Consider the following 16,440-nt stretch of genomic DNA (forward strand, 5'->3'; position numbering starts at 1 on the left):
ATGACGGTCAACAGACCTGATCCTCCTCGGAAGAAACCCCCCCGGCGGGGAGCCAGGCTGGCCCCCTGTGAGGGAAGACGCTGGGAGAAGAGCACCGAGGCCTGTGGGCTTCTTCCTGGCCCAGGGGCTCCGCCCTCGATCTCCTAAAGTCTTCGTTTCAGTTCTGCCAGGCAGGGCAGGCCATATACCTTCTCCGGAGCCCAGGCTGGAGCCCGCCAGGGGCGCAGGTCCCTCACCTCTTCCGGACACCCAAGGGTGACTTCGAGGGTGCCTGGAAGACATGGGGAGAAGGGGAGAAGGAACAAGATGATGGAAGAGGCGCGCTGGAAGTTTCTCATGGCCACTTCTCTGTAGTACTTCAGAGCGGGAGGACTCCAAGATGCTGTGGGCTGAAAGGCCCTCGGCAGTCTGGCGGGGTGATCTGGAAGGTTAGGAGTTCCGTTCGAAAGGTAAAGCAGGGTGTACAAGCACCCCCCCCAAAAAGGCCCTCCCCCGGAAAGCCTCAGGGCAGCGGGAAGGAGGCCGGGGAGGGCAGGCGGCTGGGCCGGCCTTCAGTGCCATGGGCGCGCCATCAGGGCGAGAAGCTCTGCGTGGGAGCCCTTGGAGAGGATAGGTGTCGGATGTGGAGCCCTGCCAGACAGGCTTCCCGGTCTGGGCCAACGTGATCCAGCAAAGGCCAGGCGCTGGTGGGAGAGGAGCTGATACAGGGACAGCACGGAGGGCAGACGAGTGAGAGCCAGCTGTCTTGGGAGGCAAAGAGCAGGGGTCAGCGTCCTTCCCCAGGGAGATGGCTCTCCATGTAGGCAAGCTTGGTGGCTGGAGGGGAGGAAGGCAGACGACCACCAGAACTCTCCTGCCGGCTTCTGTGTGATATGTTTGATATTGGGTTGTTTAATCAGGAACCAACTAAATATCAAACATATTCTTACAGCAGTGGGCAATTTGGCATCAAGCTCTGGGGCCCCTTTACCGAACCGCTTACCTCCAGGGTCCCTTTGGAACACCGGTGGCTGCAACCTCCGTGAGTCTCACTCTTAGGCTGGAGAGCTAGTGCGGGAGTACAAGAGCAGGAACTGGAGTTTCAGTTCGTCCCGTATCTTTCCCTTTTACTGGAAGGGATGTAGCTCTGATCTCCTGTCCTTGTATTTTTTTCCTCCTTATTCAATACTGCCTCCACCCTTATTAACTGCTGCTTCCCGGCCCTGGGACTCTCTTGTTCACTAGTCCTGCAGCGAGGGTCTTTGGTTTCTCTGCTTCCCTTCAAGGGTCAATTGATAGCCTCTCTGCCCATCTACCTCTAGTGACTGGAAGACCTCCAGAGTGGACTCCAGTTTTGCCCCGTGCCCTGGTGGGTGTCTCAGTTACCCCACTGCTGGGGCTTAGTCTTAACGCTAGCCATCTTTCCTTGACATGTGACTAATTAGACACATTCGTGGTCTTCTCTGATAGCTCTGGTCACCTTGAAGAGTGCCCGCCTCTCCCCTGGCATATTCTCAGATTGTGTGGCACTGGTGTACTGGGATCAATTGCCACCTGTCAGTAACAGGCTCCAAGTGGAGGAATGAACGTGGCCTGGAGTCAAGCCAGGGAGAACAGAGCTGGCACCGATGAGGACTGTGATGTGTGGATGGCGGTAGGTTGGGTAAGGAGAGAGCAGAGGACAAGAGTGGAGAGCAGCACAGTGCTTGGTCAGCGTGGGTATGAAAGTTCTACCTAAAGACCACTGTGGGCAAACAGAGGGCATGGTCCCACCCAGATTACTCTGATCCTCCCCTGCTTCTCTCCCCCACCTCACTCGAAGCTCTGGGAGGACCTCCCAGGGACCGACGGTCACCGCTTACTGTGTCCCTGTGGCTCTTAATGGGGAGGAATGATGTCTCCCTGCCGATTAGAGACTCTTGAAATAGCACAGTAACTTGATCTGGGGACCCGGGGGAATTGTCAGGGATCATCACGAGTGACCCCTCCTTTTCCACTGTTGCTCAAGCTCCCTGAATGCTGGGAATCAAAAGGTAAAACTCAACCAGTGGCCTCTGACCAGCATCCAGCACAGAGGGGGGTGAGGGTGATGGGGAAACGGAAGGGCAACTAGGACCCTCCGGGTGAAAGCTACGCTCCTAGAATTGCCAAAGTACCCTCCTGTATTTCAGTGTTCTCCCCTCCCCTCGCTCTTTCCAAACACCCACAGAGCTGCCCAGAGGGTGGAACGTGCCAGGGTCAGGGAGAACCTCTCCCCTCCCCCACTTTCCATTGTCTAAAACCAGCCTCAGCTGTTCCCCAATTTTTCTTTGCTGGTGATGTCAGTCCATCAAAGTATCTCACCCTGCGCTCCCCCTGGGAGAACAATAATGGGATGGAAGGAGCTGGAAAGACCATATTAGGAACAAGAGGTGGAGCCGTGAGCAGAGATAAAAGGCCGCCTAGTCACTCAGCCAGCTGCCCTCCTCTCCTGCCCTGGCCTCCAGTTCTCCAGGTTTCACAGGCGAGCTCACCAACAGCCACAGCTCATGATGGAGGCCATCAAGAAAAAGATGCAGATGTTGAAGCTGGACAAGGAGAATGCTCTGGACCGGGCAGAGCAAGCCGAAGCGGAGCAAAAGCAGGCAGAAGAGAGAAGCAAGCAGGTGGGTGCTGGCACCGCTCTCTCTTGCCTGCTGGCGAGCAAGACTGTGAGACGGGAGAGGGCTCTCGTGGGAGAGGCAGTGACCACCAGCCCAGCTTGTTCTTCGGGCGGGAGGGACTCTCTTCTTCCCCAGCCGCACCGGACAGGCAGAGGACATCCAGCGTCTCGGCTCCAGAGCGCCTGTGTGACCTCGGGAAATCCGGCGGCCCCCTCTGAGCCCTGGTGTGCCTGCCAGATCTAAATGGGGTGGATCATGCTCTGGGAGAACCCAGTTTCTAGAGGAAGATGTGGGGGGGCTGGGCACACAGGATCTCTTTTCCCCTGATCTTTCTTGAAGATTTTACTTTTAAGTAATCTCTACACCCAACGTGGGTCTCGAACTTATAACCCCGAGACTAAGAGTCACGTGGCTCTACCGACTGAGCCAGTCTTGAGTCACAGGCATCTACGCCCTTACCATCCCAGGGTCTTGGATGAAAACCCACCATGGCTTGGTCATCTTAAGGTCAGAGATCCCAGGGTCACAGGTCAAGGCACAACTCCTAGGGCAGTCGGCTGGGAGTGGCTAGGGAGAAAGCATGTCTCTCTGGGAACGAGCACAGGGGTCTGTCGGGGCTTGGGAGCCCCCGGTCTGGGCCTGCTCCATTGTGTGTGACTCGTGGGGCTCCTGCAGCTGGAGGACGAGCTGGCGGCCATGCAGAAGAAGCTGAAAGGGACAGAGGATGAGCTGGACAAGTACTCTGAAGCTCTGAAGGACGCCCAGGAGAAGCTGGAGCTGGCAGAGAAGAAGGCTGCTGACGTACGTATGACAGAGTCGGAAGGTGGGTTAATCCGCATGTGCAGAGCGCCATGTTGATAGGACGAAACCCCACGCTTGGACACATACATACTTGTGGATTCAGGGTGTAGAAATAGATGCTCGCGTGCATTTTTGCACACAGTCACATGCTGACATACCCTCCTGATGGCATGTTCATTTGTTCTTAAATGTCTCATTTTGGTCTCACCCTCAACCCAGGAACTTCACTATGTTTCCCAGGACCCAGACAAAGGGAGGGGCCTCCAGGTCCAGACTGCTATCACTTTTCCCACCTCCTCCCCCATGCCACATTCCTCGCTTTTGTGTCCAAGCCCTGGCACGTAGATATGGATATTAATAGGGGAACTCTCATCTCTCAACCGCCCAGCAGAGCCAGCTCAGATTTCACAATGGGACAAAAGAGGTCACAATGACCCTGGCCCTCTATGGGTTTATTCATCTGGGCCACTGTGGGCACCTGCCCTTATGCCACGGAGACACCACAGCAAGCATTGCTCATGACGGGCTGGGTAGCAACAAGGAGTCTCACAGGGGAAAAGGGGTCACCAGACCTTACTCTGTGGCAATGACTCACTCACTCAGCTTCTCTGCAGTTGGGTTCAATTTTTCCATCTGAACATGAAACAAATTGTTTTTTTCCACTTCATGTTTATCCCGTCACCACCTACTTCCATTTACCCTCAAGCTTAAAGCTTTAGCACAACGGTGAATGAGAGGCGACAAAGGAAAGATGTTTGGAAGAAAAGTGACATAACAGCAACAAAAGAAAGTGTCGGATTGATGGAAATACAGTCAATTCTTAGCACGGAGTTAATAGGAAAATAGGAGCATGTATATATATATATATATATATGTATGTATGTATATACCCACACATACACATATTTTTAGGAGCACATATACTTTTTTTAATGTTTATTTATTTTTGAGAGAGACAGAGCATGAGCGGGGGAGGAGCAGAGAGAAAGGGAGACACAGAATCTGAAGCAGGCTCCAGGCTCTAAGCTGTCAGCACAGAGCCCGATGTGGGGCTTGAACCCACAAACGTGAGATCACGACCTGAGTGGAAGTCAGACACTTAACCGACTGAGCCACCCAGGTGCCCCAGGAGCACCTGGTTTTGGAAAATAGAGAGACAGAGTGGGTCATTCGCAGATGTTTCCAGACCCTCAAGTTTGGCCTCTTTGCTCTCAGGCCCATCATCTCCCCTTTGGCACTCTGCCACCTGCAGCGGCCAGGGAACGTGACGAGGGCTGTTGAACGTATCCTGCCAGAGGTCAGAGATACAAAGAGGATCATATACGTTATACATATTTGTGGTTTCCAAGAGTTTAGTCCCCTGCAAACTATTAATTCTTCCTTCTTGGAAAACTGCAGAAAACACAGGTTACCTCCAGAGGTTTGGGCAGATGCTTGATGGCCTGTTGGAACTACCTGACCAAGGTTCCGGGTCTAGATGGATAGATGATCTCTCTGGCTCATAGGGACAGAAGTTTTCGCAAACTGGCAGTGTCGGGTTAAGGGGAGTTTTATGAGATGTTGGGTGACGACTCTCCTGGAGAGTCTAAGGCTAAAGCGGCAGGTATGTGGGTTGGAGGAGGTGTGTCCAGGAGCAAGGAAAGAACAAACAAGTCTAACCTTCGATCTTGGGAGAGAGAAACACAGAGGCTCTAGATGATACCCCTACTTCACTGGGAAGATAAAGGAATTTCCTGGGGATGAATTGTCTGTCCTACGCTGTTGCACGTATACAGACACGCACTGTCATCCCCCACCCAGACAGGGTGCGTTCAGTATATTCACTCGAAAGAAGTTACTCATGTTTATATAGGAACCCACCAAAACCCATTTCAATATGTAGTATGTGGGTAGAAAAACTTGTTTAACTTCTCTCCCCCTGTTAGCTTTCCCTACAAGTCAGCGAGTACCCTCAGAGGTGTGCCCGAGGCCAAGAAGTGGGGGAGGAAGGCTGTGAGCAGCAGGCAGAAATACGTTAGGCTAGGAAGGAAGCAGGAAGAAAGGTTTTTTTTTTCTCAGAGCTGGGGTTAGCAACCTTCCACCTGTGAGCTAAATCCTGTCACAGCCTCATTTTGTACAGTTTTACTGCAACGACACCATGCCCATTCGTTTGCATATCATCTACAGGCTTTGTCCCATGGAGCTCAACACACCCTGTGGCCTGCAAAGCCAGGAAAACTGTACTGTCTGGCCTTTCCCAGAAAAAGTTGGGGGATTTCTGCCTCAAAGAATCAGAGAAGGAAAGTGAAGTGTTTATAGGAATTGGAAAAAGTGCTGAATAAGGAGGAAGCAATAGGTTTAAAGCAGAGAGCAAGGGTCAGAGTCACCAGCAACATGATGTCTGCATCTTCGGGGGGAGGGTGCGCGTCCAGTGCAAGTGTCCCGGGAAGTTCACAGCTCAGCTCCTACCCTCGAGGCTAACAGAGCAGATTACTCTGATGTGGATATAAGGGCAGGAGAGGGAGTGGAGGGAGTCAACGACTGCATGTTCACACAGGGAGTTCTGGTTATCTGAGCAGCTTTTCTGGAAAGCACAGGATTTGCTGGATTGCTTGAAGAAGGAAAAGGGCAAGGGTATGGCAAGGTCAGTACAAGCTTCACCTTTTCATCCCTGAATTGTCTGAAATCGTTTTCAAAAAATTGTAACAAAGCATACATCACGTTTGCCATTTTAACCACTTCTAAGGGTACAGTTCAATGGCAGTAAGAACATTCACGTGTGTAAGGGCTTCTCAACCCGAGGTGAAGTCAGAAGCTCATTAGGGTAAAGCAAGGGGAAAGAGGAGTGCAAGGTTAGGACAAAGAGTAATACCAGACGTGAGAGGGGTGGGGGGATGGACACGTACACCTGCTGATACATTGTTGTATTGTTGGTCACCAGGAAAACATTAGCACTGGGCCCTTTGCTGCCCGTCCATCATGCCTTTAAAGGGTATCAGGAGTCAATCCACCTGTCTCCCTGGATCAAGAGAAGATTATCTGTTCACATCTACCAGACTCAGGAATACAGCGGTGCTCCGAGCAGCCTTGGGTTGGTCTGCGTTGAGGGCGCCGGCCGCTTCACTAGGGCAAAGGGAGGTAAACAGCGCCCCCTGCTGATCATCACCCAGATGCCAAAGTCTCACTTCTGTTTCCATCTTCTCTCTGACCAGACTTCTCCGAGAGGAGCTGGAAACATTCTTAGGCCATCAGGGTAGAGTTTACTCCCTGTTCTTCCTTCCCAGTTCCAGGAGGGAAAAAACAGTACACAGCGTACTCTACCAAGCAAATTATTTACTGTTTGAATTGTTTCCTCTAAACAGCTCATTGCTCAGTATTTCTAAAAGGAAATAGGAAGAGGAAGCCTCTGGAGGGAGTTGTTTTCAGAACCAGGCATTGAGGGCAGCACCTGTCTTACCTCCCAGTCATTTCAGGGATCAGGAGTCTTAATCCCGAGTCCTGCTCCGCACCATAATTTTGAGGGGAAAAGAGAGTCGCAGCAGAGGAGACATTTGTTATGATGGCTTACAGGGAAGGTAGGCGTACAGTACAAACAAGTAGGAGAGAACAGGAGGTAAAATTTTCAAGTCCCTTTACTATTGTGCTTCCAGAAGTCCCACGTGGCAGGGACTGGGAGGCAGTTTCTAACTCAGGGCACCTGAAGGTAGAAGTGGCAGTGAAACTGTTTAGTTATCACCGAACAGAGGCTCGGTTCCACAGGACGTTTGCTAGGCACTCACGTGGCTGTTGCACAAAGGGTCTGGTAACAGTGATCTGTAAGAGAGGCCCCCTTCCTGATAAAATCTTTCTCACCTGCACAGAGAAATGTGACGACTGATTACCATACCTAAATTACTCAAGGTTCGGAAGGCCTGGCAGGTTGGTGAATCGCTGGTGCACAGCGACCCTCCAAGGTGACGGGGGAAGGACGAGATCCGTACCGATGCCGAGGGAACGAGAAGTCCGCCATCCTGGCCTTTTCTCTCACCCCCGGAATTCCCTGCCTTGACTTTCAGGCGGTGGGCTAGGGTGGGAGAGAACCTACCTGGGCCCACCCGGAGCGGAGCGGAGGCTGCAGAGCCGGGCTCTTCTGAGGCTGGGGCCCAGCAAGCCCTGGCCTGTCCCGGCACCCGAGTTTGGAGCCTGTGTGCGGTGGGCGGAAGCCGGGGCGGCGTCGGGTGCGCGGTGAAGGCGGGCGCCGCGCCGCCGGGCGGACCCGCTGCGGGGCAGAGGGCGGCCTGTCGCGCGCCTTCCGGTTGCCATGGTAGCCCGCGCCCGGCGCTGCCCCGCCCCCCTTTGCTGGGCTGGGAAAGGCCCCGCCCCGCGCTCGCGCCGAGGGCCGCCCGCCCGGGGTCTGTCGCGGCAGGGCGCGGCGGTGACGCCACATCCGGGCGGGTGGGCGAGTTCCGGTATTTCAGGGAGGAGCAGGCGGAAGTGGGGGTGAGAAGCGGCTGCAGCGCCGAGCGGAGGAGGCAGGAAGCCGAGAGCGAGCAGGGGCTGGGTGGGCACCATGGCCGGGATCACCACCATCGAGGCGGTGAAGCGCAAGATCCAGGTTCTGCAGCAGCAAGCCGATGACGCAGAGGAGAGGGCCGAGCGCCTGCAGCGGGAAGTGGAGGGGGAAAGGCGGGCACGGGAGCAGGTACGGAGAGGGCGAGGCGCGCGAGGGGGAGCGGGCGCTGCAGCGGCTGGGACCCCGAAGGGGGGGGGCCCTTGGTTTCGCGGCGGAGCGCGGGCCGCGGGCGCCGGCTGACTCGGAGATGAGGTTGGAGCCCGGCGGATGGGTGGGGCTCACCCGCGGCTGGACCTGAGGCGGACGAAGGGGGAACTGGGCGCTCGGGTGAGCCGGCTTGACCTTTGAAGGAACTGAGCCTCGCGGGGCCTGGAAAGTGGTTTTCCTCCTCCTCCTGTCTCCCCGCTCATTCATTCAGTCCTTCGGAGGCTGGCGCGGCCAGGGGAGGGGCTCAGCGGCCTCTCCCTCCCCCACTCCTCGGTGAAGGGCGGGGTGTGGGGGGGGGAATTCGCTCTCCTTAGAGGTTTCCGGCCCAAGGGGGGAGAGTAGGTGGGTGCTGCTCTGGCCTGGGAGGGGCAGGGCCGACTTACCGTGCAGGGGTGGGGGTGGGGGTGGGAACCGCCGGAAAGCCCCCGGCCTGGCCTGCTGGCAGCCTTTCCGCTCCCTCCTCCAGCTCAGGAAATGAGGCTGCAGTCGGCTGAGAGGAAGCGCGGTGCCCTCCCTGGAGGAGGTTAAGGCCACAGCACCGCCTCCCATCCTCCGGCCTGGGGCTCTTTCCTTTTGTGGGGGCAACTGCTAAACCCACTGTGTCAACCGCCGGCGAAGCCGCCCAGGAGGAGTTGGTACCTCACTCACTATGTTAGTGCAAACGTGCGAGCCAACAAAACTCGCCTGGCCCTACCCCTGACGACCTGGAAGGCGGGGACTTCTGCAGGATTCTGGCCTTTATTGCTGAAGTGTAATCAGTGCAGGCCCAGCCGGTTGAGAACACTTCTTCCAAGCGCAGCTGATAAGCCAGTTGGTGTGGCCGAGACTTGGATTGAGTGCCAATTTCTGTCAAGGTTTCTGGTTGACCTCGGCAGTGTGGTTCGTGCAGACAAAATAATGAGTTCCAAGGAGCCTCTAGTGACACTCTGTTGTTTCCCAGTTACCCGCCACGGTGTCTCTTTTTATTAAAGATAATACTGGCTCAGCTGGAAGTTGGAACATAAAATGATGATGAAATGAATGGTGATTCTCGAAACTGCTTTCTGCTTAGAGGAGGGCCAGTAATTTTAGTAAGCCACAAGACTTTCCAGGGTCTAGGGTACAGGCTAGTGGGTGGAACTGATCTCCTGACTTGGTTTTGGAGAATCTTGAGGCTGGAGAGAAAAGTAAGTGTTGCTAAAATTTGAAGACCTTATGAGGAACTTCTGTGGTTTATTGGTATTCCTTGTTGTTCTCTTGCCTGGTCAGGTTTTTTTTGTTTTTGTTTTTGTTTTTTGTTTTTTGTTTTTTGTTTTCCCTGGCTGGTCCTCTGGGGAGTGGCTGAGAATTACTGTTTTGGGGGGAGAGTGGGAGATTGTTAGAATGCTCTTGTTTTTCTACCGGGGCGTAGAAATGCTGGGGTCTTGTCTTCTCTGTCGTCTTTTTCTCAGGGGATTTCCCCCATGTTCGTGATATATATTTTTAAGTTTATTTTACCTATTTTGAGAGAGAGAGAGAGCGCGAGTGTGCCCACAAGGGAGGAGCACAGAGAGGGAGAGAGGGAGAATCCCAAGCAGGATTCACACTGTCAGTGTGGAGCTCGATGTAGGGCCCGAACTCCCCAACCGTGAGATCGTGACCTGAGCGGAAATCAAGAGACCGACTGAGCCACCCAGGTGTCCCAGTGTGAGTAGCTTCTAATTATCAATTCAAGTGAGATGGACTGGCTGGGTGACTCTATGGCTAGTGACACTTCTCGTCTCCTTTGTTCTGGAGACTAGATCCCCTTAAAGAAGGCAGGGTGGCTTTTAAAGAACCGGCCATGTGTTGAGCTGCAGAGTGTTAGGCTCAACATTGAAGTGTGGGCACCCTGGGGATAGTTCTAGGGTGGGTGCCGCCCCTTCGCCCCTCCCCTCTCCCGGCCGGATTCCTCGCAGGAAAACTTGGCCTCGGTTTTCCCCTGGTCTCCCAGGTGGTAGGCAGAGCAGTGAGCAGCTCCAGACGTTCCTTAAGGTTCCTTCCTCAGCGCCTGCCGGATTTGCTAACTGAGTTGAGGTCTAGTGAGGAAGTCTTCAGATGGGGAAGTAGGGTGATAGTTAAAGGTTGATGAAACCAGTTTCTTCTTTCTGTTCCCCAGCTTGAGGGAGCTTAGCCGTTTGGCTTTCTGCTCTGGTGAACTTTGAACTCCTCCTGAGGAGGGAGGGGTGCTTGGGCTTTGCCTGTTACCCTCTCAGGCGTTCTGGAGTGTGGGTTTGGCAGCCTCGTCCTTCCTCTGGAGCTGGAAGCTGGGCACTCCCTGATGGTATCTCATGCTGTTCGTGGGATGATCACTTAATTATTTTTCTGGTTGCTTTGTGTGACCCTTCGCTCTTTGTTGGGAAGCTGGGTGAGTCCAGAGCTGAGAATGCAGTTGTTCTGGGAGCCGCCTTTCTTTTCTGCTGTTAGTCTGGAGACTGGCCTTTCACAGTGTAGCATCATGGCAGGTATACTTTCGGTTTTGAACCTCCTTTGCAATTCTTGCTACACTTAAACAGGGGGCATAAACATAATGTTCAAATGCATGCTTTTTCCTTACCTGTTTGCTTTGTTTTTGATGGTGGTAACAACACACATAACATAAAATTTACTATTTTAACCATTTTTTAAATGTTTCTTTTTGAGAGAGAGAGAGACAGAGCGTGAGCAGGGCAGGGTCAGAGAGAGAGGGAGACATAGAATCCAAAACGGCTCTGAGCTGTCAGCACAGAGCCTGACGCGGGGCTCGAACTTAAAAACTGTGAGATCGTGACCTGAGCCGAAGTCGGATGCTTAACTGACTGAGCCACCCAGGCGCCCCTATTTTAACCATTTTTAAGTTTACATACAGTTCACCTTATTTGTTTTTAATACCTCTCTCTCCTAACTTACTCTGGTATTTTCCTCCTTTTTTCTGGTCTGAAAAATTGAGAAACACTATTGAAAAAGCGAGTGAGCTTTAAAACAGCAGGTTTTGGGGCGTCTGGGTTTGGGTGGCTCAGTTGGTTAAGCGTCTGACTTCGGCCCACATCGGGCTGTATGCTGACAGCCAGAGCCTTCTTGGGATTCGTTTTCATTCTCTGTCTCCTTCCCTCCCCCTCCCCCCCACCCTCCACCCCCCCATTCATGTGCACGCACGTGTGCGCTCTCTCTCTCTCTCTCTCTCTCTCTCTCTCTCTCTCTCAACACAAATAAAAGCAAAACTTAAAAAAAAAAAAACAAAAACAGGCTTTTGGCCCTATTCCCCATTTCCAATCTCTGGGGGGATTGGAACGCCTGTTGTGTGGCTCTCCTTTTGCTGGGTCGGGTGGACCCAGCAACAGGCTTTATCACCTTTCTTTGGTTTAGGTTTACTTTCCTGCTGATTACCTTTCTCTTTCCCTCCGGTTGGCTGGCGCACACACTCCTGGGGCGAGGCAAACAGCCCTTTGCTCTGGAGTCTCCACCTTTGTTTACTCTGTGGCAGATAGCTCTGCTCCCTTCCTCACACCTGCCCCCCCCCCCCCCCGTGACTTTAAAGTCCCTAAGGACACAGTGTCACCCCGGGTAGATACACTTGTGTGGACACCGTGAACCCCGGAGTACTCCTTTCTTCACAGGCCCAAGCCTCACTTTTCCATTACTGGTTTCCTTTGATCAAAATTTCAGCTGTGGCTTTTGTCTAAAAAGAGAAACCCCAGAGTGGCAGAATGCCAGATTTAGGCTAATCCCCTTCTGTCCTTGGCCCTGATTTGCCTCCGAGCACCAGCGCCCCGGCACTTCCTTGCCTTGAGGTGTGTGGCGCGCCTGGGGAATGTCTTCTGTTTGGAGGATGGTAGCACTTAAGCCACACTCTTTTCACAGCTGAAGCTGTGGCCAGCCTCCTCCTCCTCCCCCTTCTTCTTTTTGTTCTTCTAACATTTATTCACCTTTGAGAGACAGAGAAAGACAGAATGCGAGTGGGGGAGGAGCAGAGAGAGAGGGAGACACAGAATCCGAAGCAGGCTCCAGGCTCCGAGCCGTCTGCCCAGAGCCTGACGTGGGGCTTGAACCCACGAACGGCCAGATCATGACCTAAACCGGAGTCGGGTGCTTAACCGACTGAGCCACCCAGGCGCCCCGTGTGGTCAGCCATCTTCTAATGTGGAGGATCCTGTTATTACCTGAAGGAAAGACCTCAGAGTCTATCCCCCAGGCTGGGCAGAGGTGGATGGGCTGAAAGTTCAAGTTCAAAACCACATCTGGACGTGCTAACCCTTGGGTAATTAGAATAGCACAAGGTTTAATGTTTCCTGTTCTGGTTTGCAGAAGTCCGTCCCACCCAGTGTCTTGCGGGACTTGATTGACCCGGAAGGGATGAAGGGATGGGTGTTGTGCGTAGGTTCTGGCTTGAAGGAAAAGTCCTCCCTTATTCCCTTAGACATAGTCCTAGATCTTGATCCTGCAAACTTCTGTTTCTTTGTAAAGAGAACTGATCTTCTGTAGGAGGAGCAGAAAGAGAACAGTGACTGGCGTGCCCCCCCCCCCAGGGTCTCTGAAGCTTTGGTGGGGACACCCCGTGGCAGGTTCTGCATTTGATATAGGCTCCGTCAGTGTGTGTCAGTGTGTGTGTGCGTGCTCTTGCTCTCAGGAGGGCACCAAGAGGTGCCTTCTCCTCCCTCTTCAGCCTTGCGAAGAATTCTATTGTAATTGCTGATTCGTGGGAGAAACTGCCTGCCAGATTGTTGTCATGGAAACTGTACACCCTGCCCCCGTAGTCTGTTATCTTCTCCATTTGGGAACTACTGGTGAGCTGGATGGAGACTTAGATTTTATGAGCTTCCTCCAAATCTGGTTCAATTCCTTTTTATAGTCCTAGGCGTTTGACGGAGGGAGATGGGGTAAATCATTGCACCGGCCGTGATTTATTGGCCTTGCCTGATAGCTTGACTTGTTCTTGTTATCTTGAGTCGTTGACCTTTTTGGACTTGTGAGGTGAAACGTGTCCGAAGAGACATCTGTTTTCCTGGAGGAAACAGGATCAGGGAATATTTGTCTTTGTGGTATTTTGAACAGTATAGTTAGAGACACAAACGGGTTCTTGGTAACTTCAGCTTATGTGGACTCGTGACTTTTCTTCTGTGGGTTGGTGGTTATATAGCTCCAGACCCTACAGGACTTTGAATCTCCCATGTTTGTATTTGGAAATTTTTGTTAATAAGCTGATTCTTAACAGGAGTCTTTTGGGCTGTATCCCTCCCCATAGGGGCTGGTGACCCAGATTATTTCTGTAGCTGCTCCCACCCCTGACTGCCAGGAGGAAATCAGGGTAATGGAATTCAGGCACAATCTGGACTGTAGAAGAGAGATCATGTTAACCAAGCACTTGGATAAGCATCTGAACTGGGTAGCATGCAGAGCAGGTGGAGTCCTTGCATGGCTGAGGCAGTCAGTGTGCTTGCCACCAGGAAAGGTGTAGGGACGAGAAAGGCAGTCATGACAGGGGGGCTTTTCTGCCAGCGGAGTTCATCTACACGCAGGCTGCCTCCTTTCCCCGTTTCTTACTCCACTGCCAAGGAGGAGGCATGGGGCGGCTTGTGTTCTGGCCGGGCCTTTGTGTGGGCTGCAGTCAGGGAGAGGACTGACAGCAGCCGGGAGGAGGCTGAGGCTGAGGGATGACCGGGGCAGTAGAAGGGAGTCACAGTTCAGAAATCTGCAGGAGTCGGGGTGGACACGGAGGAAGCGTTCTCTTCGGCGCCGCCCCTCCTCCCCCGCTTTTTGTATGTCAGGCAGGTAGTTTTAGTTAGAAGAGCTCCTTGGTGTCACCTTTGAAAAGGTGGGGGGTGGGGAGCAGGTTGCAGGGATTGGGCGTGGGGTGGGTAGCCCAGCGTTGCATCCTTCTGCGTTCTGGTCTGGACCGTTATTCTGAAAAACGTTCTCTTGGCTGGTGAGTCCCCTGGTGTATTAGAATAAGGTCATTGGAGGGTTAACAATTTGACTTCGGCAAATTAATAGATAATCCGAATTCCTTCTGATTTTTCCACTTTACAAGACACTTGAAAGCAGACTGCAGAGAGGGCAGGACGCCCGAGCTCAGGCGGGAGGAGCCCTTCGCCAGACACCTTTCCTGATACCAGTGTGCTCAGGAACTTGACCCAAGTCCAGAAAGGAGGCGGTGCTATGTGGCACAGGGCTGGGCAGGGAACTGTGTTTTAAACCACTCTTCCTGTGGAGTGCACCGAAGTCAGCTGGTGGGAAAGGGGGAGAGGGGCGTGTGTGTATGGTGTCCGTGTCTGTGCTGGGACAGGCGTTGCCGCATCGGACCCTGCCTTCTGCTTGGCGCTCAGCCCCAATCTCAGTCCTACTTCTGTCCGTTCTCTTTCAAACACAGGCTGAGGCTGAGGTGGCCTCCTTGAACCGTAGGATCCAGCTGGTAGAAGAAGAGCTGGACCGGGCCCAGGAGCGCCTGGCCACTGCCCTGCAAAAACTGGAGGAAGCCGAGAAAGCCGCTGACGAGAGCGAGAGGTGAGTAGGGGAGCCTGTGGGGTGGGGCATGGGGTTCAGAGGGACCTGCAACACTCAGGTCAATGCATTTCACTTCAAGACAGAGTGAGGGTTCCCTGGACTCCATGGCCTTTTGCAATTGGTGTTACCCTATAAATTGATCTAATGGTTGTTAAAGAGGGCCACCAGGATGGCCTCCACTTAGTGGATCGTGGCCTTATTTGTGAGACGAGTTCCCCTAAAGCAGTGGTTCTCCAAGTGAGGTCCCCGCCCAACAGCACCTGGCGCTGGGTGAAAACTCAGGCAGACTCTCCGTCCCTCCCCTGATCTAAGAGTCCGAAATTCTGGAGATGGAGCTCAGCGATCGGTGCTGAATAAGCTTTCTTAACCTTGGCCTCACCGTTCGAATCATGGGGGTGAGGGGTGGGGACCGTTGGGGAGTTAAAAATACTGCAGTGCCTGGAGTTATGCCCAGTTCAGTTAGAGCCCATCGTGAGAGGGGTGTGGGTGGTGGTGATGGTGTTTAGATTTTTTGTTTTTGGTTTTTTTTTTTAAGTTTATTTATTTATATTGAGAGAGAGTGAAAGAGAGAGAGCACAAGCAGTGGGGGATGGGGGTGGGGGACAGAGGATCTGAAGCGGGCTCTGCACAGACAGCAAAGAGCCCAATGTGGGTCTTGAACTCACGAACAGTGAGATAATGACCTGAGCTGAAGGCAGACGCTTTAACCAACTGAGCCCCCCCAAGCGCCCCCTGGGTGTTGATGTTTTTAAAGTTGGTCTGATGATTTTTATGTGTGCCCAGGGTTGGGAACCAAATCACAGCTCACCTTTGTTGAAAATAGTCAATTGCCTTCTTGCCGCTGTGGGGTAAACCAGAACAAAGGTGTGTGCTGACATGCGTGGGGTCAGACGAAGGCTTTCAGAATCAAAAATGCCCTGTCGGACGGACATACGTTGACATCGTGCTGCTGGGAGAATGTGTCGCGTGGCTGTGTGCGCTCTATTACAGAGCAGGGTGCAAGTTCTAGAAAGGGAGGAAGGCCTGGTACACAACAGGGTAGCGTGTCATTCTGTTGGGGTTTTCTCTTCGTGAAACATTTCTGGAAACTTTATGAATAGAGTTTTCCTCTGGTGCGCAGGACTGGAAGGGCTTACTTTGTGCCCTTAAACCATACCCTTGAGTATTAAGTGTATATTATTATTATCATTTTAATTTTCACTTATTTATCTATTTACTTATTTTAGAGAATGAGAGCGCGAGTGAGTGAGGGGCAGAGAGAGGAGAGAAAGTGCAGAGCCCGATGCGGGCTCCAGCTCACCAACTGTGAGATCATGACTTGAGCTGAAGTCGGACGCTTAACCGACTGAGCCACCTGGGCGCCCCTTAAGTGTGTGTTATTTTTTTTTTATAAGAGAAAGCTAATTTTTTTGAAAAGGTTTTAAAGAAAACAAACTAAGATGGGGAGCTGTGGGAGTTCTTGGGTGGCAGGTAGAGAGGGGCTGGCTTCTAAAGGTGCCATTCAGGGCCCCTGAGGGTGGAGCTGGTGGCAGACCCATCAGGGCCGTGTCTGTCCTTACCGTTTGGCAGAGGCATGAAGGTGATTGAGAACCGAGCCCTAAAGGATGAAGAAAAGATGGAGCTCCAGGAAATCCAGCTCAAGGAAGCTAAGCACATTGCGGAAGAGGCGGACCGCAAGTATGAAGAGGTGGGCTGCCTCGTGTTTCCCCCTTCTCCCCAGCGTCCTTGGATTTCTGAAAAGAGCCACGGGGGAGGGAGATGGCTTCCTCTTTGCTTCACTGGGCCGTCCGGGGTCTTCTGTAG

The 16,440-nt window shown here is 53.0% G+C and overlaps 1 protein-coding gene across 7 annotated transcripts in view; it reads left to right on the forward strand.

The window, feature by feature from the left end:
- The first annotated feature begins 2,492 nt into the window (after positions 1-2,492).
- TPM3 (tropomyosin 3) overlaps positions 2,493-16,440 on the forward strand; it is a 28,115-nt gene continuing 14,167 nt past the window's right edge. For 3 of the 7 annotated variants that reach the window (XM_047093049.1, XM_047093050.1, XM_047093053.1), the window contains exons 1-4: positions 2,493-2,624; positions 3,297-3,422; positions 14,504-14,637; positions 16,207-16,324. In XM_047093049.1, coding sequence (XP_046949005.1) covers positions 2,508-2,624; positions 3,297-3,422; positions 14,504-14,637; positions 16,207-16,324 — 495 coding nt within the window. In that variant the 5' untranslated portion in view covers positions 2,493-2,507. Of the gene's footprint in view, positions 2,625-3,296; positions 3,423-7,861; positions 8,083-14,503; positions 14,638-16,206; positions 16,325-16,440 lie in introns of those variants that run through there. The other 4 variants (XM_047093054.1, XM_047093052.1, XM_047093051.1 and 1 more) reach the window with 3 other exon arrangements.

The sequence above is a fragment of the Lynx rufus genome, unplaced genomic scaffold, assembly GCF_022079265.1.
Source record: "Lynx rufus isolate CCGP_SWC_20201006 ecotype Redwood Valley unplaced genomic scaffold, mLynRuf1.p SCAF_31, whole genome shotgun sequence".
Taxonomy (NCBI): Eukaryota; Metazoa; Chordata; class Mammalia; order Carnivora; family Felidae; genus Lynx; species Lynx rufus.